The sequence below is a fragment of the Saimiri boliviensis genome, chromosome 10, assembly GCF_048565385.1.
Source record: "Saimiri boliviensis isolate mSaiBol1 chromosome 10, mSaiBol1.pri, whole genome shotgun sequence".
NCBI lineage: Eukaryota > Metazoa > Chordata > Mammalia > Primates > Cebidae > Saimiri > Saimiri boliviensis.
Window position 1 is genome coordinate 119,201,531 of NC_133458.1, and position 22,750 is coordinate 119,224,280.

General features: G+C 43.3%; 1 protein-coding gene across 3 annotated transcripts in view; it reads left to right on the top strand.

Annotated features, from left to right (window-relative positions):
* The window catches only part of AOAH (acyloxyacyl hydrolase), a 234,654-nt gene that overhangs the window by 130,884 nt on the left and 81,020 nt on the right, over positions 1-22,750 (top strand). For all 3 annotated transcript variants that reach the window (XM_003930743.4, XM_074379815.1, XM_074379816.1), the window contains 5 exons: positions 2,046-2,106; positions 3,505-3,575; positions 4,419-4,467; positions 6,897-6,945; positions 9,092-9,186. In XM_003930743.4, coding sequence (XP_003930792.2) covers positions 2,046-2,106; positions 3,505-3,575; positions 4,419-4,467; positions 6,897-6,945; positions 9,092-9,186 — 325 coding nt within the window. The remainder of the gene's footprint in view (positions 1-2,045; positions 2,107-3,504; positions 3,576-4,418; positions 4,468-6,896; positions 6,946-9,091; positions 9,187-22,750) is intronic.

Consider the following 22,750-nt stretch of genomic DNA (forward strand, 5'->3'; position numbering starts at 1 on the left):
GTGGATGGAGCTGTGATTCCAACTGTTGACTCCAGAGTCTTTACTGAAGCACCATGCTCAACTCAGTATCTGGCAAGAGCACTTGAATTCAAAAGGATATTTCCTCTTGGGGACCCTAAGAGGGAGCCTGCTGCCTTGTCCTTTCAGGGTCCCAGCTTCCTCTGTTCCCCAGGGCAGGGATATAGGAAGGACTAGCAATGAGACATCAGCTTGAAGCTCTGTCTTCATTGGGTCCACCAAGTGTCTATTGACCCCCCGACACTCTCTACCCTTTCTGAGTACCCTAACCAGCACTCACACATCCCAGGGCCCTCCTCTCAGTGGTCCAGTCAGGAAACAGCTGTGCAAGGTAGCTCACATAGCGAGGATTTAATATAAGGTACCAGTTTAAAAAGTGCCAAAAAGAATGAAAGAGTAAAAAGCGAGAGGCAAGGCTACCCAGCTGTGAGCACGACAGGAGGCAGCCACCATCCCTAGGGGAACAGAGGAAGCAAAAGGCAGGAGATGATGTTCTCAGGCTTAGGAGGCCACTTGCTGCTGGGTTGCTGGGGGCAAAACAAGAAGCCACATGGGCCAGTCCTGGAGCCATGAATGAGGGGCCACCCATGGGTGCTGGGCCCACAGTGACTAGAGCTGGAGTCACCAAAGGGAACATGCAGAGAGAGACAGAAAGAGAGAGAAAACAACTTCTCCTCTCCTCCTCCTGCTCTCTCTGCCCATCAGTGCTAGCTCCAGTTCCCAAGAGATGGTAAGTGTGTTTTGCAAAATTCCCAGCGCAACAGTACGGAGCAGAATACAGGCTACAGAACCTTAGAGGCTAATAGAACTAGCACAGTGCCCTTCAGTGTTTGACCGAAGAGGCCTATAGGCTAAACTTCTGCCACATCCCAGAGTTCATGAGACAGGCTCCAGGGTGGCAGTTAGCATTGATTTGCCTTGAGGTTCTCAGAACTGTTGAGATGCTCTTGATTCAAAAGACTGTTTAGTAATTCCTATAAAAGGTTGTGTTACTCACTCTTAAGTTCAAGGCTCCACGGAAAGCCTCCTCTTGCTGTTAATGATGAAGGGTGTCCAGGTTCTTGGCGTCTTGAGCCAAGAATTGGACAAAATGCACAAAGCAGGGAAGGAATGAAGGGATTTATTGAAAATGAAGGTACACGCCACAGTGTGGGAGCGGGCCTGAGAATTGGGGCTCCAAGGCCCTGTTACAGACTTTTTGTGAGTTCGAATACCTTCTACTTGGGGTACATCCTATGTAAATGAAGAGGATGAAGTGAAGTTGCAAAGTCATTTACGGCGTATGCCCTATGGAGAGGATATTTCCTGTTATAGCTGAAGTGTGAATTGGCCGTATGCTCCCTGCCTCCAGACCCTATTTTCCTGTCTCTTTGCCATATGACTGCCTTATTCTGCTACTCTATAAGTGATCTTCCTAAACCCAAGGCCATGTTTGACAGAAGCTGGGAAAAGGCTGGTAGTGAGGATTCCAAAGGGGAAATCCCCCTCATAGAATGACCATGGCTTTGGCATGAATTTCGTTAGTTATCACATCAGGGTCCTTGGCTTCCCAGACTCATCAATAGGAGTGAAAGTTGTCAGCTAATATCCACTAAATGATCAAGATTCTCAGGATAAGTGACTGAAAGAGTAAAATGTGAAGAAAAGATTTCTATAACAGAATGCAGAAAATGGCAAAAATTCAGTTTGTATTGCTGAGTTCATTGACTAGACTCAAAGTGCGGTCTCATATTTCCTGGGAATCTCAACATCAATACCCCTTGCCCTTTAAAATTTCAATTCAATTCTTTCACTTCCTTGTACAGGCCAAGTTAATATCAGAGAGAAAATAGTTCTGTTGGGTGAAGAGCAGAGATGGGCAAAGCTTTGCTGGCTCTCTCTGATACCACATAGGCTTTTAATTTTCTGTTTAGAATGGCCCTCTGTGACATAAACTCAACACAGCTGTATCAGAAAACGTCTATTTCTTTTCACCAACATTGCTACTTTTTTCTTAGCTCATCGATTGTTTTGTTTTCTTTTTCCAGAGCTATAGAACAGTCTGTGCCATTCAAAGACGTAGATTCAGACAAATTCAGCATTTTTCCAGTAAGTACTGTTTGGAATAACCAGATGTTCACTAATATCACATTGCTTCCTATAAATTTCTTTCCTTTAATAAGACAAGGCTGAATTTCATTTGAATGCATTATTAATTTGATGAACAATACATCATTTCACCATTTTTTTTCTTTTTTGAGGCCAAGTCTCATTCTGTTGCCCAGACTGGAGTGCAGTAGCACCATCTCTGCTCACTGCAACCTCTGCCTCCTGGTTTCAAGTGTTTCTGATGCCTCCCGAGCAGCTGGGATAACAGGTGCACACCACCACACCTGGCTAAGTTTTGTATTTTTAGTAAAGTCAGTTTCGCCATATTGGCCAGGCTGGTCTCAAACTCCTGACTTCAAATGATCTGACCACCTCAGTCTCCTAAAGTGCTGAGATTACAGGCATTAGCTACCACACTCAGCCCATTTCACATTTTTTTTTTTACAGACTATGTAGCATTGTGATGATACACAAGCCATTGCAGTAAATCTTAGGTCCAGACTGGCTTTGTTTCCACTCCCAGCTGGAATTCTCCATGGGGGCTATAATTATCTGGAAAGGTTTTGTGAATTATTTCGGAAATTCTTAAATCTACTTTAACTTGCTTTTTAAACAGTGTGTGTTCATTCGATTCAGAACAGTTAAAATGTCAGAGTATTCTCTCTGTGAAAGCCAACAAGCAAGTAACATGTCACAAAGTCCCAAAAGTTTCGAAAATTTCAGATATACTACTTGGGAAAGGAGGAAATAAAAATATTATTTGACATTATTATAACTCTTGATTCCAATCATTCAGGTCAAATATTTAAACCTACATAATTAACCATTTGGCTAGAGACTTTAGAATTATCCAACAAAATTAATGATTTGGCGCAATAGGCCAATTGTTTCACAGCCTGAGAGGACTGATGGTTAATAGAAGGATTCTGGGGAGTTGGATGGGTCTGCTGTTTCTGGAGGTGCTTGTAGACACACATACATGAGCAAACACATATACACACAGACACATGCACATACATCTACAATATGAATACATGTAAACACACACATGCATATACGCATGCCCCCATACATATACATACACATTCACCTTCATACACATACAAGCGCACACACACACACACACACACACACATACAGGCACACACTCAATGTCACACAACACACATGTACACATCCTACCACCTGTTATTGGCCCTGGTGTCATATTACACATCACTTCACACAGCATGTCTTATTGTATTAATCTTAACTTTCTTAGTGCTCTTTACTGATCCTAGATTGAATTTGAATTAAGAACTGTGGATGTCAATGCCATTCAGACAGCTCTGATTAACCTTCCTCGTGGATAACATCAAAGAGGGCTGAACCCCTCCTGTGTGTGCTCTTCAATTTCAGACGCTGCGGGGCTATCACTGGCGGGGGAGAGATTGTAACGACAGTGACGAGTCAGTGTACCCAGGCAGAAGGTAACTATTTCTGCTGGTTGCTGATTTTTAAAATTATCTTCAGAAAAGGAGGCAAGAGGCACATTTCCTTCCCCCAGCCTAGGGGATTCCCACTTAAAGAGAGAAGAGGTTTTCGTGTTCTGATTGAAGTAAAGCTCAGTGAAAAAAGAACAGCATTCATTCGTTCATTTGTCCAAGAAATGCTTATCAGGGAGCTACAATTTGCCAAGCACTTTGCATTATGCTGGGTGGTAAACAAAATAGAAATATATCTCCTCTCCTTGAGCTTACAGTCAATTGGGAAAAACAGTCAAGTGAACAGATTATCTTATTGTAGACATTTATCCAGCTTTCTGTATCAGTCCTCCATGCAGAATTGGGCCCAGAAACAGTGGCCTGTCCCCCCGGGAGTAAGGAGAAGCCTCCAATGAATGGAAAACATGTCATACATTAGCCCTGGGCTGATGTGAAATTGCATCTCTGATATCAAAAGACAGATATGCTAGCCCTCGTCTTTGTTGTGACTATAGTATCAAAGCATTAAGTTAACCAGTTATGTGGGCATTCAGGGGCACAATGGGATGCAGATTTTTCATTATGCTCATCGGCACCATTCCACAACAATGTGGTCCATGAATGTGGTCAATGATGAAAAAGGCAGGATTTTGGTCCAGAGCTCCCAGAAAATATCCCAAACCAAGGTTAAAGTAAGGAAGCTGAATGGAGGCTTCTGATGTCACAACACGCAATGGGATGTGACACCTTTCTATGAAGAATGCTGTTGTCTGTCCATGGCATTTCGAAACTGACATTCACTGAGAGACAAGCATATGCCAAAGACCAATGTTAATGTTTTCTTCTTAGGCCAAACAATTGGGATGTCCATCAGGATTCAAATTGTAATGGCATTTGGGTAAGCAACTAAATTCAGCTTGAACCCCATTCTCCTTTGTTCCTCCCTCTCCCAAAGCTCATCACATATTTGCTTTAGTTAGATTCAAGGAAACCTATAACAGCCTAAAGCAGCTGTTTTCCTGCTGCTTAGAAGAGGGGTTTAGAATCCTGACGACGCATGAAGAGTGTCAACGATGTCATGAGAGTGCAGGCTTTCTCAGTCACGGCTCCTTTAAGCCTTGCTTAAGGTCACCCACATCTAATCCCTTTATGCTGTTTTGAACAGTGTGAAATTAAGTGAAGAGTGGTGTTAACAAAGTTTTACAGCAACCCACACAGCTGTTGGAGCAAACCGCATGCTGTCCTGATTTTGTTGCGGCCATTTTTTTTTTTTTTTTCTGTTTCATAAGCCTAGCCAGGCAGAGCAGAAATTACCCCGTATTTACCCTACTACTCACACCTTAAGGCATTTAATGCTGCTGTCCTAGTTCCCTGTGAATGATGGATCTGCAGCTTCCAGGGAAAGAAAAAGGAAGAAAAGAGGAAAAACCAAAACTAACACAGAAACAGACTCAAGTTTGTGGGGTATTAAGCTTACATGAGTTCAGGGTTCCTCATGAAGAAAAAGAATATCAAATTAAAATCAAATAGGAAAATGAATAATTTTTAAAACAATCAAAAAAATCTTAATAAATTCCTGGAGTCTCAGAAATTCAGTTCCCTTTCTTTTGAGATCTTGCTTCTGATTTACCAGAATTGTTTATATGGAAACATGCTCTGATTTCTACCTGGCCTCCCCTCTCCACCTAGAATACTCAATAGCTCCCAGTCACTCCCAGCACTCACATGGCAGAGGGCTGGGACGGGCCCTGAAGCTTAAGATTCCATAATTTCAAGATATTATGTCAGTGCAAAAGTAACTGTGGTCTTTGTAATTAATGCAAAAACTGCAATCATTTGCATACCTACCTAAATAAATTATCTAAATTGCCTCTAAATAATTGCTTCATGTATCTGCTTCAATGAAGATGAAAACGTTTCTGTATTTTCCTCTGTCCAGGACACTCACAGTGCAGGCTTGCACCAACAGTCACCTACTGTGTGCTTTCCAGTCCCCTGGCCCCCAAGACAAGGAAAGCATGGCAGATGGCTGTGCCCCAGTCCACACCACTCACCCTATCCCCTAGTCACGCCTTCTTTTCATGGAGAAGAAGACATCTCCCCTAGAGAGCTTAAGGTGACAAGATTCCCAAGTTAGCTCTTGTTCTGAAAAACCCAGGTTGGAGGACAAAGGGGGCTAATCAATGTGTGATGCCCTGTCTTCATTCCATGGTCCCACCCAGGCTGCAGACAGGGTGTGCCACCCATATAAGGAGGAAGGCCAAGTAAGAAACTGTACTTGATCAATGGAAATCCATCATGAGCTCAGGGAGACAAGATGCAGAGCTCATCATCTGTGATGGGAGAAGGCATATCGCCTTCATACCTATCCCCTTCCACAGAGGAAGCACAACTCACAGAACCACAACATCATAAATTCAGAGGGAGTCTTACAACCGTGAAGTCCAACCTCGCCCAGAATGTGTCCCGGGGACCCCAGTGTTGAGTGTGATGTTAACAGGTTCTTTCATGTTTTAATGGGCATGGGGAGTTCCCAAGACTGGCGAGTGAGCACACTCTTGTTAACACATCTCTGATCAGCAAGTGCTTTCATCCTGGAATACTATAAATTATCCTTCCAAGAACTAGCAGCTCCACAAGGGGTAGCTTTAACTTTAGGTTTTAGGATATCCCAACCGTGCCAATTCAGTCCCATTCACAGACCCAGTGTTACTTCCGGGTTTCTTAATCTGGGCACTATTGATATTTGGGTTGAATAATTCCTTGTTGGAGCTATCTTGCAAACTATAGGATATTTAGCAGTATCCCTGACCTCTCTCCACTAGATGCCGGTAGCACCCCCAGCAAAAAAATGTCTCCAGACATTGCCAGTGTCCTCAGCGGGTAAAAGAATGTGCAAAATCGACCCCTTGAGAATTGCTTCTTTGGAAGCATCAGTCTTAGGTACGGAAGATGTCAGGATACGTAGACCTCCAGCTCAGAGACTGCGGAATCTGCCCAGACCCTGTGTCCCAGTCACTCAGTGAGCCCTCCATGCTCTAAGGGGTGAGACCCCTGGTCCAGGCACCTCTCCCAGAACCCTACCCATCACCCCCTTGAATGAGATGGCCCAGTGTCTGGCTCTCTCTTTATTCCCACCCTCAGTTCCTCCCAAACCCTTCTGACTCGCACGGGGCGTTGCTATGTTGAATTAGGGACTTAAGAGACTTTAAAGGGTTTTATCTATTCATTTGCCTTTGTGCTTTTAAAGCCATTTAGGGAAGATTTAGTGTATCTATCTCATAAATTTAAAACCAAACTGCTAATTGCATCATTTTTCTTTTAAAGGGTGTTGATCCAAAAGATGGAGTTCCATATGAGAAGAAATTCTGTGAAGGTATGAACTGTGGACGTCAGTGTGGTGATGACGATGGAGTGTTCTTTCCTGGTCTGAGTCAAATTGAACTGAGCAGATCACCTAAGTCAGAACATGCTCGATGCTAGGATTTACTCTCTGCTGACCAACTTACATTTTTTTCATGACAGATCAGAAAAAAAAAAAAAAAAAAACTATCTAAAAGGTTCAGAGAAAGATGAAAGGGGGCAAAATATTAAAAAAGCAAAACAATTTGTTTAATTGACTCTTTTACTTGAGGATTCGGCTGCAAAATGGATAAAAGAGCAATGGAAATCTAGCACTTTTCCAGATAAGAAACCAAGCAGCAGAGATAACTGACCTTTTTTAATCTTTTGCATTTTCCTCTAATTACACTGCAAGGTCAGACACCTGGACTTCTACTGATGGGATGAGTCTCTGTGTCCACTAGGCTAAAGACGTATATCCAAACGTCTGAATGACTTGAGAGAGACTGCCAGGCTATAACCTGTGAGGGCTTCCCAAAAATAGCTGAGCAAAACTCTGTGCCCTAAGTGCCCAGATGGCACAAACATCTGCACCCCCAGTTCCATTGGGGAAACCTCACCAACCACACATGACTGAAAATATGCTCCTGGTGATGCCAACACTTGATGGTAACATCACTGTTTTATGCTTAGGCAATGCTTTTCTCCCCAGTTTCACAACCACCTCATTCATTCATTCATTCATTCATTCAACAGGCATTTTCTGAACAACTATTTCAATTCTAACCCAGAGCTATAGTTGGCTCTGAGTTTTCATGGAAAAAAAGTATATCGTCTTTGCATTCTATCAACTTAAAGCCTAATTGTCTTTAAGCCCTCAGAGGGGAGGAAGAGGGAAAGAAAATGTAAAGGCTTATTACATATTTATGCAGTCTAGGAATATTTGTTGGAAGAATAAAAGAACGAACGAACAATTAAACCAATGAATGAAATACAGGCAGATCTAGGGGAAGCCTTAATGCAAAGCCTCTTAGATTCCCCACACATACTACCTTCCCTGTGCCCTCCGGGATGTCCTGGGCCTTCTTAGCCCCCATTTTTGTGGCCAAGTAGTGGTAGCCATGAAGCCCAGGCTGGGGAGCCACTGAGGTGGCAGATTGTAGGATATTTAGCAGTATCCCTGACCTCTATCCACTAGATGCCAGTAGCGCCCCCAGCAGAAAAGTTTCTCCAAACATTGCCAATGTTCTCAGGGGGTAAATGAATGTGCCAACTTGACCCCTTAAGAACTGCTTCTTTAGAAACATCAATCTTAGGTACTGAAGATGGCAGGACACTTAGACCTCCAGCTCAGAGACTGCAGACTCCGCCCAGACCCTGTGTCCCAGTCTCTCAGTGGACCCTCCATGCTCTGAGGGGTGAGACCCCTGGTCCAGGCAGTGAGACTAGGCCATCCTCCTGCATGGTTTAAGGCATTTGGAAGTGGAAAAGGAGGTGCCTCTCTCTGCCTCTGGGAGGCATCAATTAATTCTTTGAGGATCTTAAGGAATTTGAAGAATGTGTTCACAGGTGAATGATTCGTGTGGATGGACCTCAGAGTCAGATTAAGTGACTCTGAACCTCCAACCATACAGGGCTGCGTGAAGACCTTTCTATCTCTACCTTTCCATTAATTGTCCAGAATCGTCTATCCACTGCTTTTGTCCGTCTGGATTAAGGGCTTTAAAAGACAACAATGTCTTTGAAAAATCAAAATCGCTCCATAAGATCATTGACTCTTAAAGTGAATTGTAACAGACATTGGTGTGTTTTGAAGAAAGTAATTTCCAGAAACAAAATTTAGGGCATATTTCTGATTTCATATAAAGCTTTGATTCATTTATTCATCCATCATTCACTCAAGATGTTGTACAGCAGGTTGTTTTACGCTGAGCTGGGAAGCACACCAAACACACCTGCATCTCTACATCTTAGCTAGCAGCTCCAATGGCCTGGAAGTCTCATTCAGCTCCTAAATGCTATGCCCCTCGCTCTCAAACATGCAAAAAGTGGTAATGCATTGCTGTTATAACACTTGGTGCCTGGAATACACACTAGGGTATCTGCTCTCATAACTATCCAGTCTGGAGGCTCCAAACTACTTGAGTGCATAAATAATGTAAATAAATTGTGCTGCCCAGGTTCACAGCCCAGGGGAATCATTTTGCTGGGAGACTCAGCTGGGGCTCATTTTCACATCTCTCCTGAATGGATCACAGCGTCACAGATGTCTTTGGTGAGTAATTTTGGCAGTAATCATTCCAGATGTGCTGGCCTTTGTTTTTGTTTGCCCTTGCTCTCTCTAAATGTGATGCCAACTCCAAACAGGTGCAAATTTCCCGCTTCAGCAAAATCTGCCACAAAAGGCATATCCACAGTCACTTCAGTCCTAGGCAAATGGCAAAAGTTTCCTTCTCCTCACCTCTCCGGCCTCAGCCCAGCTGCTGCCAGGAACCCTGAAGGCAGCAGTGGGGAGCAAGAAGGAGGAGAATACATAGAAAGGACACAGCCCACCAGGCTGCCTTCCCCATGGAGGTCAAGATGAGGCACTCTGGGGACCGTCCAGTTGTTGTTGTTGTTTTTAATTTTAAGTTCTAGGGTACATGTGCGGATCGTGCAGGATTGTTAACATAGGTATATGCATGCCATGGTGGTTTGCTGTATCCATCCCCCTGTCACATACATTAGTATTTCTTCTAATGTTATCCCTTCCCAATTCCCCCACCCCCTGCTATCCCTCCCTAGCTCCACCACCCCCCAACAGGCCCTGGTGTGTGATGTCCCCCTCCCTGTGTCCATGTGTTCTCGTTATTCAGCATCCACTTATGAGTGAGAACATGCAGTGTTTGGTTTTCTGTTCTTGTGTCAGTTTGCTGACAATGGTGGTTTCCAGCTTCATCCATGTCCCTGCAAAGGACATGAACTCATCCTTTTTTATGACTGCATAGTATTCCATGGTGTACATGTGCCACATTTGTGCATGTGTCTTTATAGTAGAATGATTTATAATCCTTTGGGTATATACCCAGTAATGGGATTGCTGGAAAAAAAGCTCATCTTCACTGGTCATTAGAGAAATGCAAATCAAAACCACATTGAGATACCATCTCACACCAGTTAGAATGGCAATCATTAAAAAACCTGGAGACAACAGATGCTGGAGAGGATGTGGAGAAACATGAACGCCTTAACACTGTTGGTGGGAGTGTAAATTAGTTCAACCATTGTGGAAGATAGTGTGGTGATTTCTCAAGGATATAGAAATAGAAATAACATTTGACCCAGCTTGTTTTTTATCTGAGCAAGCAAGAAGCACCGGGTTGAGCAGGCTGCTCGGCTCCTGATGGCTGCTGCTGTGCGCCACAAAAGGTGTCAGAAGACAGACAAGCCTGCCATCCATTCCCAAAGAGCAATGAGACTGCCCTGGAGAGTTTTTTAATAAAAAGCAAGAATAGGGCCACAAGGCAAATGGCAAACAATGACAGACTCAGAGAAGGCAAAGAAAGGGGAAGGAAACCAACATTTCTTGACTGTATATCAGACATCGGCCACTATAAGTGAGATTTGCATGAATTACTCAGATGAATGATTCCTAAATGTGACGTAGACATATAATGACAACTCTGTATATTCCCAGTTCAACACCTGCGCACACACTTGCTGCATTATCAGAAGGGCCATTATTTTTCGCTCAAATTGTGCAAACATCTGGGGAGAATGTGTGGCAAAGGGTGGGAGCTGGAGGGTGCAGGGAAGGGCAGTCTGAATGCCACACACTCAGGCAGCGGGTACATAAATGCCACACCCATAAAGCCCTGCCCAGGTGTGACACAGTGCACAGGGAACAGCAGCTCTGCGGCATTACTTCTGGATGACCCTAACAACCAACACAATAAAAATGGTGTAACAATGTGGGCACATTGCCACAATAGGCTCGTCCCAAGAGCCACCCTGTCCAGTAGGGAAGGGGTGATGCCCCTGCCCTCCAGAAAGGGATGTGGGCACAGTGGGGAAGCCCTGTCATACAGCCACCTGTGGACACACTTCCTTCTTCCGTCTCCCAGAAAACTGAAACTGATCCAGAAATTAGCCTGCAGAAATTATCATTTTTCCTTGACCTTCTCTTCCTAGGTTAAAGAAATTGAATATGAATTCAAACACTGATTGAATCTCTTCCAGGCCCCATAATGGGCAAGCATAGACCTCCCTCTGTAAAGATGAGCAAGTGAGGGAACACATCTGGATATGTATAAAAACTGCTCAAGAACACAAATGACGGTGCTCTTTGGAAAAAAGTTTATGGAAGGAAAGAGAGTGACATTTTGTAAAATGTTAAATTCAGGTTCTCAACAGTAATTGAGAGGAAATTGCACACATTAAAAAGGAGAACTCAGAAATCAGGGAAGACTTCCTCAAAGTGAAACAACCACCTGATAGAAAAATGCAGCGACAATACTGCAAGTTGGATGATGCAGAAAGTACAATACTTGCAAGTTGGATGATGCAGAAAACAGGAAAGCAAAGCGATCAAGCAGCTGAGGAGATCCTGGGACTCTGGAAAAAGGCTGGAAGTGAAAAACAAGAGGGAAGATAGGCATGCAGGAAAGGTCCTGGCAATTGAATAGAAACTGCAGGAAAAATGGGACCTAATCAAACTCCACAGCTTCTGCACGGCAAAAGAAAGAGTCAGTAGAGTGAATTGGCAACCAACAGAATGGGAAAAAATTTTTGCAGCCTACCCATCTGACAAGGGGCTGATATCCAGAATTTACAAAGAACTAAAGCAGATCTACAAGAAAAAAACAAACAAGCCCATTCAAAAATGGGCGAAGGATATGAACAGATACTTTACAAAAGAAGACATACAGGAGGCCAACAAACATATGAAAAAATGCTCATCATCACTGGTCATCAGAGAAATGCAAATCAAAACCACACTGAGATACCATCTCACACCAGTTAGAATGGCGATCATTAAAAAATCTGGAAACAACAGATGCTGGAGAGGATGTGGAGAAATAGGAACACTTTTACACTGTTGGTGGGAATGTAAATTAATTCAACCATTGTGGAAGACAGTGTGGCGATTCCTCAAGGACCTAAAAATAGAAATCCCATTTGACCCAGCAATCCCATTACTGGGTATATATCCAAAGGATTATAAATCATTCTACTACAAGGACACGTGCACACGAATGTTCATTGCAGCACTGTTTACAATAGCAAAGACCTGGAACCAACCCAAATGCCCAACGACGATAGATTGGATAGGGAAAATGTGGTACATATACACCATGGAATATTACGCAGCCATCAGAAACGATGAGTTCACGTCCTTTGTAGGAACATGGATGAACCTGGAAACCATCATTCTCAGCAAACTGACACAAGAGCAGAAAATCAAACACCGTATATTCTCACTCATAGGCGGGTGTTGAACAATGAGAACACATGGTCACAGGGAGGGGAGCACTACACACTGGGGTCCGTTGGGGGGAAATGGGGGAGGGGCGCAGGGGTGGGGAGGTGGGAAGAGATAGCATGGGGAGAAATGACAGATACAGGTGAGGGGACGGAAGGCAGCAAACCACACTGCCATGTGTGTACCTATGCAACAATCTTGCATGTTCATCACATGTACCCCAAAACCTAAAATGCAATTAAAAAAAAAAAAAGAAACTGCAGGAAAAGAAAAGACATAGGCAGAGAGGAAGGTGTGACTAAGTAAGTAATGCAAGAGTATTTTCTTGAGTTGGGGAAATCTGTCTTCAGCCCGCAACCCCCACTGTGTGCCAGGCCAGGGTATAAAATAGACTCTGTGTTTCCTACTTTTTCTTATTTATTCCAAGGATAAAGAAAAATCTTAGAATCATCCTGCCTAACAAACCAACAACCAGGGAACATACTAGGAGGGAAAATCCACCTGGCATCAGACTTATCTCTCAACACTAAATTTCAGGAAACAGTGGAACAGCCTCTCTACAGAATTTTAAGATGGAAAATTTGTGTCAGATGTGCTCTATGCCAAGCTATTGTTCTCACAGGAGGACTACAGAAGCTTATTCTCATTCAAAGACTCAGAAAACATACCAGACATATGCCTTCCTAAAAAAAAAAAAAAAAAAGTATTTTAAGAAATACTCCAGTCTCTCTAAGCATGTTAGTATAAAAGGAAACACACACACAAAAAAACTAGATATTATTACATACAATTTCAAATGTATACAATGTCAAAAAATTCACAAAAGACAAATGAAAAACTAGAACAATACTTACAAAATATAAGGCAAAATTTAAATCCTCTAATTAACAAAGTTTCTACGTAGCAATAAGAAAAATACTAATTTTTAAGGATCAAGAATATCACCAATACATACAAAACAGTCTCCTTTTCAATAGTAACAAACATAAATTAAGATAACAATGCGATTCATTTATCATCCATCAAACAAACACAGGTTAAAAGTGACGAAGGCTGGGTTTTAGCAAAAATATGGTGAAACAGGCATGTTAATTCACCAAGAGATGAAGTTACTGGAACTTCTCTGAAAGAATTTGGCAGCATGTATAAAGCAGCATTAAAATGTTTGTGATTTTTAACTAGTAATTTCATATCTGCAAATTTACCTTTTAAAATGACCAATTATCTGCTCAAGAATATATGTACAGAAATACTCATCACAGAGGTATTTATAAGAGCAAAAATGAGGAAAGAAACTAAAAAAATAGGGAATGTAAAAATATACTACATTCATGCAACGAAATTTTGTGCAACAGTTAATGCACATGTTAATAGACATTTATTGGCAAGAAATATGTTTATGATAATCGGTTAAGCAACAAAAGCAGGTTACACAATAGTATGAACCAATTTTGTGAATATATGTGTGTCTGTGTGCAAACAAAAAATAATTGGAAAGGTATAGGTCTGTATGTAGATGGTGGAATTATAGGTAACTTTTTTTTACTCATTTTTCTTCATTGAATTTGCATTATGTCTGTATCAAACACTGTGATTCGAGATTTTGGAGATGTGTTTGTTCTATTTGTTTTGGTTTTGTTTTCAGCAAATAGCTAAGGAAATCAGTTAAGGAAAACCAATGCATTTTTAATTTAATCTTTGAAAAAGCCCTCTGAGGTAAATGTTATTAAAACCTGGCCTCACTTTAGGGATTCTCAGAGAGGTTGAGTGGACTGCCCAAGGTCACACAGCTAACAGGTGGTGGAATCACTGCCTGGCAGTGTAATCCTGAACAAGCCGCTTGACCAGAGACACTGTAAATGATGATAGTAACGCCGTCAGGAAAAGCCACGTGCTTCACTGAGCTAAGGGCTGTGAAAATGTTGTGGACCCGTACGTTGAATTCCAGCCAGCCAAAGTAGATTGACACGCACCTCTGGCCGTGCCGTAGTGATTGTTAATGAGTCTGCCTGAAATCCCTGTACTTGTCCTCCCTGTTCCTGCATCTGGCCTCAGAGTTTGAGGAAAGGAGCATCTCTGTTTACAACCTGGGGCTCACACTCTCTCCAGGAGGACAGTGGCTCACTCTGCAGTGTGCTAAGTCTCCAGGAAAAAGAGGGGCCCACCCAGCAGACATTTTGAGAAAATCATTCCCGCCAGCCCAGCAGCCAGCCCCATTCTAGAGACTTAACAAGTGAAATTTGGATTGTAAGATTTCATCTGCTGTTTGCAGCGATGAACTGATCCGAGTGCTGTCGATCAGCATTTGTCGGTTTCAGTTTGGGTTACTCCCCACTCCCACGTTGTGGCAGTAAATTGTTTTGAGAAATGCCTGGGAGAATGGGCTGATGAGAAACCTAATCAGGCATAACAGTTAAATGGGATTCAGGAGTCTTATCAATATGGCAATAATGCTATTGATAGGAGGAACAAAATGACAGTTTTAGTATCATTTCGTCACCTGTTATAAGCCTCTGGTGTTCCGGGGTTATTAATCTCTCTAGATTAACAATCCTCTCCAAGCTAAAAATTGGCCCAGCCACTCCCTGCCTGGCCACTTCTAGGATACACACCATTTAATAAGAATAGGAGAGGGGACAAGAATAAGAGATTATTTTGCTTAGGATGTTGAAACTGAACATGAAGCTTTATCACCAAGTTATTGCCAAAATAATAACCACCAACCACTCCAAATCTCCAGTGACTTAAAACAATCATCATTTCTTCTCAACCTTGCATCCGGGGGTGGCCTGGGATCAGCTGTTTTCAAGTGAGCTATGTTGGTGTTGGCGCCAAGCTTCAGGTTGGACCCAGGTGTGCGCCATGTGTCTCTCATTTTTCTTGGCTGGGCAATCTATCCAGAGCATCTTCTCATGGTGATGTCAAAGAGCAAGAAGGCAATCTGTGCTCTGCCTACCATCAACCCAACAGCCAAAGCCAATCGCATTACCACAATCAAGATTACGGGGAAGGAGGCATGACTGCCCAGAGTGGGAGAAGGAAGAGTGAATATGCCTTATTGTTCTCATCTCATTATACATGTTAAATATGATTGAGAACAATGTGAAAATCTATACATTATTAGGAAATTATTAAACTTCCTCCTTAATACTACCATCCAGAGAGAGTCACTTTAGTATTTTGGAGTATCAGGTTTGTTTTGTAATATTCTTTCAATATTCATTTTTTTTTAAAAAAAAAAGTTATAAAGTCAATAATAGAGCTAATTTTAAAAAACTCCATCTTAAATTTTTCACAGTATTTTTGCACTCTTTCCAGCACTCTGCCCCCTAACGCATATATATGTATATACGTATATTATATATCCACAAATTACGCTGTTACAAGATGAGCACGTTTGCAGTTGGCAGTTCTTCTACTCAATTCATAATTATTTTCCTCATTATGACTTTGTCTTTATACTTATCATATTTATTGCTGCTCCATAATGTCCTTTTCAGGTACCATGCAATAATCTACTGACCACTCACCTACAGCAGGATGTTAAACTGATTCGTTTTTTGTTTTTTGTTTTTTGGGTTTTTTTTTTGCTATTATGGAGCATTCTCCTTTAAAAAAGAAAAAAAAAACTTCCATTTTTTAAAAGACTATTATCTACAGAATCTCTTTATTTATGCAGCGTCAGACTAGGTAAGAATACCAGGCTTAGCCAATATCCACGAGGTATGTTGAGCTCAGACACCTCGTGTTTCCATTGTCTGACCTTCCGTGCTTGTAGCAAGTGTAAACAAAATCTCAGCTCTAACTTAGGTAAAAATTCTAGAGTCACATCTCTGCAGACTCAACAGCACAGCACTCTTCATGTGTCAATCAATTCAACAAACGCTAGCCAGGTCTACTATGTGCCCAGCCCTGTGATGGGGCTGATGTCATGATGGGGCTGATGTCAATGGGGAAAAGGATGGAAAGATTCCCGGTGCCCATAAAGCTTACGACCCCGTGGGGTAATGCAGATGAGCAAATGGCAGTTCTAGAGCCATGGGTGCTGTAATGTGCACACGGTGCCCTGCAAACTGGAGGAAAGGCTACCTGAAGGAAGAGACACTGTGTTCAAAACAGAAGAATACAGCTGAAGGTAACTGGGTCCCAGCCACCCTAGGAAGGAGTGCCCTAGCAGAGGAAGGAGCACGTGCAAAGGCTTGAAAGCAAGAGGGTTCAGCCTTCTGAGGAGCTCGGTGCAGCTGAACTGAAGCTCATCCAGCACCAGGTGGGCCAGTGAGACAAGAGCCTAGAGGGGTGCATGGGAGGCAGATCTCAAAGGGCCTGGAGTTTATCCTGAAGGCAAGCTGGAGTTATTGAAGGGCTTTAAACTGAGACAAGGGCATATATTTGAATTCTAGAACATTTACTGTGATTTCCATGGGCAGGATTTGGTTGAGAGGGAGAGAGGGAAATCAGGCAGCAAGACCAGCTAGGAGAATTCTAGATAATTCTAATAAAAGTATGCTAAGCTAGAAAAGCACAGTGGGGAAGAAACAAGATGGACAAACTCAGAAGCTGTCTGGAATCAACAGTGGACGATGCACCCTTCCCATCCTGTATACTTTATGAGGGTTCCTCAAGATGTCACCCTCCCCCAGCCAGATGGTTCACTGGGCTGGGGTTGACCCTGGGCTGTCCCCTGGCATCCTTGCATCTGGGGGAGACTGCCTAGAGCTCATTGCCAATTGCAGATCTTCCCACAGGGTCTCAGCCAGCCTTCGGAGAGCCATCCCTGCTAGGAAACTTCCGCTGCCTCTTGTCTCTTTGTACCAGAACTCCCAGCTCCCAATATTAATAGTTAAGGTGAGCATAAAATTTATTGTCCAAACTAGACACTTTGAGAGAAGAGGGATCACTATCATAATTACACCATAGCCTTAGCATTAACCGGATGGGCTCAGACAAGCCTGATGTAGGAGAGCCACATGCCAAGCGGACTCCACAGCCATGGCAGCACCCAGTGGAGAATCTCAAGCCCCTAACTTACATGTAGAATAGTCTTGGACATTGAATCAGACAGACTAGGGTTCAAACCCTGTCTGAGCCACCTACATTTACTTCTTTACTCTGAGCTTTAGTTTCCTCATCTATAAAGTGTAAATAATGATGGCTACCTTGTCAGAAATTGGGAATAATTTTTATAACAGGATGTTAAAAATTGGACTATTTATTTCTACCTACATTTTAGCTAAAGCCCCAAGACAATATGGACAAATTATTCCCACCTTCCCACCCTCAATATTTCTTCCAAGGGAAAAATGAGACCGTGTCCACAGAACCTGCAAAAGAAGGGAGTAAAGCCAGTTCTGCAACCTGTCACTTGTCTCCAGATAAGTGACAGGTTGCAGAATTCAGAGGTCCAGAAGAGTTGAGGCTGGGCATGGTCGGTGTCAGGAGGACAGTGGGGCTCAGCTTTCCCTGGGGGAGAAGGTATGTGTGCTTCCTCCGCTCTGTGAAGACGCCACTAAGAGAACTGGATAGGGGTCTGCAGAGACCAAGCTTAAGAGAACTGGTATTGGACACCCCCATATGGAATGCAAGGGTGGTGACCGAGGCAGCAGGACAGAAAGAGTGTGGCCCTGAACAAGGACATGAGTCCCAGGAAAGGAGAGCCAGCCTGGGCCACTGGACATCCTGCAGAGGAGGGCCTTCAGGGGCAAGGTGACTTCACAGGGCATAATTTTCAGCTGACCAGGGCTGAAGCAGCAAACTTAAGCAGCTAGCGGTGCGTAGAGAATGCACCCATTCCACCATGGCAGGTCGAGTCACTCTTCCCCACAGCGCCTCTGAAGACCCCCACAACAGCCCTTATTGTAGAAAGTCAGCTTTGGACATCTGCTCGGCTAGCGACAGTCACACCCAACTGTATTTCGTCTCCCTCCACCGCAAGCCTATGCCAGCAAGGGGAAGGAAAAGCTGGTCAAGTAGACAAAGAAAGCGGACCACATTCCCTTCCTGGGGTACAGATGGCCAGCCTCAGGCCCAGGGTGAACAGGGAGCACGAAGTTAAAATTGTGAGGACCGAACATTTTTCTTTTCTGAAATGGAATGGAATATAACCAGAGGCATGTACATTATCTGAGAATGAGCACATGCGTAATTGGGCTGGTCTGGATTTTCTTCCAGGGCAAGGGATGAATGAGCACCACAGCTGAGTGGGCATTGGGAAAAGAAAGAAAGAGTCTCATTGCACCCTGCAAGTACTGCCTGTCTCATGTGCCAGTTAAAGACCTCAAACACCAGCAGGAGTCTCCCTCAGCATGTGATGGTGGGAATGCATATTACAAATCAAGACCCTTCAGGAAACCCAGACATGTTTCGTTCCATTCCTTTGCTGCACCAAGGACCTGATCATATTGTCTGGCAAGGACAGTAAATGGCGTAGAAAAACAAGTGGGCATTGTTTTATAATGGACCCTTCTGACGTCTATGAGCTACTTGATATTTCTCTGCCTTTGTCTCCCTATAAGGCAGAGTCCACGTCTGTGAGTCCATCAGCCCATCCTAGTTGTGTCCGCTGAAAAGGAATCCACTTGGGCATTCTCCCTGCAGCGGCCTCTCTCCTTTCCTGCTCTCGCCATCCTCTGCTTAAGTAGTGTGGCACCCAGCAGTCCTGTTTACAGCTAATTAGATTAGGAGTGTGTTCATCTGGAAAGATATTTGTAGTTCAATAAAGAGAGTATGAAGACTCTCTCTCATGGTTCCACAGAAACAAAGGGTTCTGAGTCTCATTCTGACCTGTCTGCTCCCTTTCTCCTTAAACAACCTGAGCTGCTCTCTGAAACATCTAAGCCTCCGTAGTCAGGTTCAAATCGACCTATTCAAGGCAAAAGGAAGACCTCAACTTAGAAAGATGTCAAAGGAAGACGAAGAGCAATCCAGAAACATTTTCATGCTGGTTTTGGTTTTCTTCTCTTCTTCTTTCAAGGGAAAAAACAATCACTGCTTGAGTTGTTTGTTGAAAAAGAAGGGGAGGTGGAAAGATCATTGAGGCCAGCAAGGGATGCTGCCCTCCTGCCTCTTCCCCCATCTGTTCAAAAATTATTTCCAAAATATTAAATGCTGCATTGCACTGAACCAGAATTGCATGACGGGTTGGGGGAGGGGGGTGAGGAGAGAGAAGCGATTCTGAAATACAATTTCCCAAATGTTGATTTTGCTAGCTAAGGCTGTTGCCTATCCTATTATAAAATCTTAGCACGACCCCTGGCAGGCTGTTGTCTGTAGGGTAAGTAGACGCAGATTGAATTTCGTGCTGTGTCAAGGACAAAATGAATCCTTAATCTAGCTGCTGAAAATTCATATTCACCGGAGAGCAAAGCAGCTCCCATCTCTCAAGCTTATACGCACTTCATTTCTCTCTTCGAGATGATTTTGTATATCAGGTTTGGCTACTCATTATTAACCCACAAACAGCACAGGCAATATCAAAGCTCTCACCCTGCTCTCACTCACCCGCCCCGCTTCCCACTCTGGATTTATCAGTGCACATAAAGCTTCCCTTAAGCACAGAGGAAGATTTTCGCAATGCATACAAAATATGGAAATTCTATCTGAGTTACCTTCATGTCAACTCCAGAAATATCTAAGCGTTATACTGCCTTATTATTTAAGATGAAGAAAAGCTATTGTTCAGTAAAACTGGACATAATTACATCTTCTGCTCCTCAGCCATCTTGCAGGCTAGTGGATTAAAGATGTTAGGTGATGAGGAGAGAAACCTCAATCCTAGTTACTTCTCATCGATTCTGTCAGAAAAAGAGAGTTGTATTCACCATGGTGAATTCTCTTCAGCAGCAATCAGGCCACTAGAGACAGAATGTTCTTCCGTTCTTTTTCCCTGTTCATGAACAGGCCAGATGGGCCATTCTTGAATTCAGATCAACTCGACGCCCTTCTCTCCCTACTCAAGGTGAGAGTCTGGGTCTCTCACCTGCCAGCTATGCAGGGTGTGATCCCAGGCTCATTGTTCTGAAGATATCCATCATCCTGGCCCTGTTGCCTTCTGAGAGAAGTAAAAAGCCAAATACCAGTTGTTACGAAAACTACACGAGGCAATTATTTTAAGCTTCATACTTCTGAAAAGCATTTATAATTACTCAGCCCACGTACCTGCTCTGCCAGCACATGAAATAAAGACTTCTATATCGGGAGGCAGCGTGAGTCAGGCAATGCCTGTGCTATGCAGCCTGCCGCTGCAACTGGAGGACAATCTCTTGCCCCCTGGTCAATTACATCTGCCACCTGCTTCACTCCCCCCCCCCCACATTCCTTAGCCATCAAATGGAGCTCATGAAATTACTCATCACAGGAGAAACACCTAGAATCTCAAGTTCATTGGGATGTGGAAAGAGAAAATGCCATCATTTGAAAATAATGTTGGGTGGTTGGAATTGATTGTCATACACTGTTCATTTTTTTTTTTTTTCAACTAATTCCTTCCATGCAACTCCTTAGGAGGAGTGGGAGTAGGCAGAGATTATCCAGCCCAGCTCTAGTCAAATGGCTAAGGGGGCAAGACTGGCTTCTGTATGATTTTATGGGGATTTCCCACTCAAGGCAATAGTTGGGAGTTTGCACAGAGTGATGAACTAAATCACAGTTCCTGGAGGAATATAAAGAAGAGCATGCACGAAGTACAAACACCAAAGATTCCGGAGGCAGAAACTGAGGATAGCATCACTAAGCCTGACTGCTAAAGAGCTCAAAGGAAAGTGGAGCAGAAAGCAGCAAAGAGGTCATGGGCTCCTGTTGGTAACATATATTTGAGAATCAACAAGAATGAGTGGATGCATCCGCTCTTCTTAATAGGGCAGGATATGGGCTCAGCTGCAATCACAGAGTCCCAAATTTGGCGACTTAAGATAGAAGTGTGTCTCCCTTTCATGTAGTAATCCAGAGGGAAGCAGTGCAAGGCTGGAGGAAAGTTAGGTCATCCTCAACACGCAGCTTCCATCCTGGGGTCTGAGATAGTTGCCCCTACTCCTGCCACCTGTCACCTGGAGGGAATAAAAAAGACCAAGGGAAGGCACACTCATCCCTTGAAAGAAATTGGCACAATGGTGGCAAATATCACTTCTTTCTCACACCTCATTGTCCAAAACTTAGTCACATGGCCATACCAGGCTGCAACAGAGACTGAGAAGTGCCATCTCCAGCTAGGCAGCCCCATGCCCAACTATCACTGTTCTTTTATGTAAAGACAGAGAAATAGATAAAGGTGGATAACTGGGGCTCTGGAAGTTAAAAGTACCAGCTTAGCCTCAAAGAATTTAAAGTCTACTTGAAAAGATAAACAAATAAGCTCACAATAATAATAATAATAATAATAATATAAAGCAAATATTACTCTTTGCTTGCCAAATACCAAGTATCATATTTAGCATTATCTTATTTAATACTTGTAATGGTCTGAATGTTGGTGTCCCCCCAAAATTCATATGTTGGAACTAATACCCACTGTTAGTATGAACAGGTGGGGCCAATGAAAAGGGATGAAATCATCAGGACTCCATCCTGATGGAGCAACAAGGCACCATTTACGAAGCAAGGGCCTTCATGAGATCCAAATGTGCCAGCACCTTGATCTTGAACTTCTCCACCTCTGGAACTGTGAACAATAAATTTCTGTTGTTTATAAATTACACTATAAGGTATCTTGCTATAGCAGAATATAGACTGAGGAAATAGAGCAGAATACAGAACATAGCAGGAAATGGACTAAGACAATACAAAATGACTCTGTTATTATATGTATTCTATAGGTAAAGAAACTGAGACTTAGCTTTAGCTAACTGACCCAAGGTTAAATATGGAGCCCAGATACAAACTGAGTCTGTTGGATCCTAAAGTAGAAGTCAGAAAACTACAGCCCTTGGGCCAAACACTGCCCTTCCTGTTTTCGTAAACTAAGTTTCACTGGAACACAGCAATGCCCATTCATGAACATATTATCTATGACAACAGCAGAACTGAGGAGTCACCACAGAGACCAAAGGGCGTGCAAACAAACCTGAAATAATTACTGTCTAGTCCTTTACAGAAAAAGTTTGCCAGCCCCTGCCCTAGTGCTAGAAGGTTGGGTGCAATTAGCTAGGTATGCACAAGCTATCATGCAACCTAGAAGAGGATACCTAACAGAGAAAGGCCAGGGCAGGCGAGGAGGCTCTGAGAGGAAGTCCAAATGTAGCCGACTCTTGGCTGATGAGCAGAAACTGAGCAGTCAAGACAGTGGTGTAGGAGGAAGAGCTTGTGATGAGATCTGGAAGTCTGAGGGGAAAGGGGTAGGTTCAGCGGACCCAGGTGGTTGAGGCGGTGGGGAGAGGAGGGCTGTCAG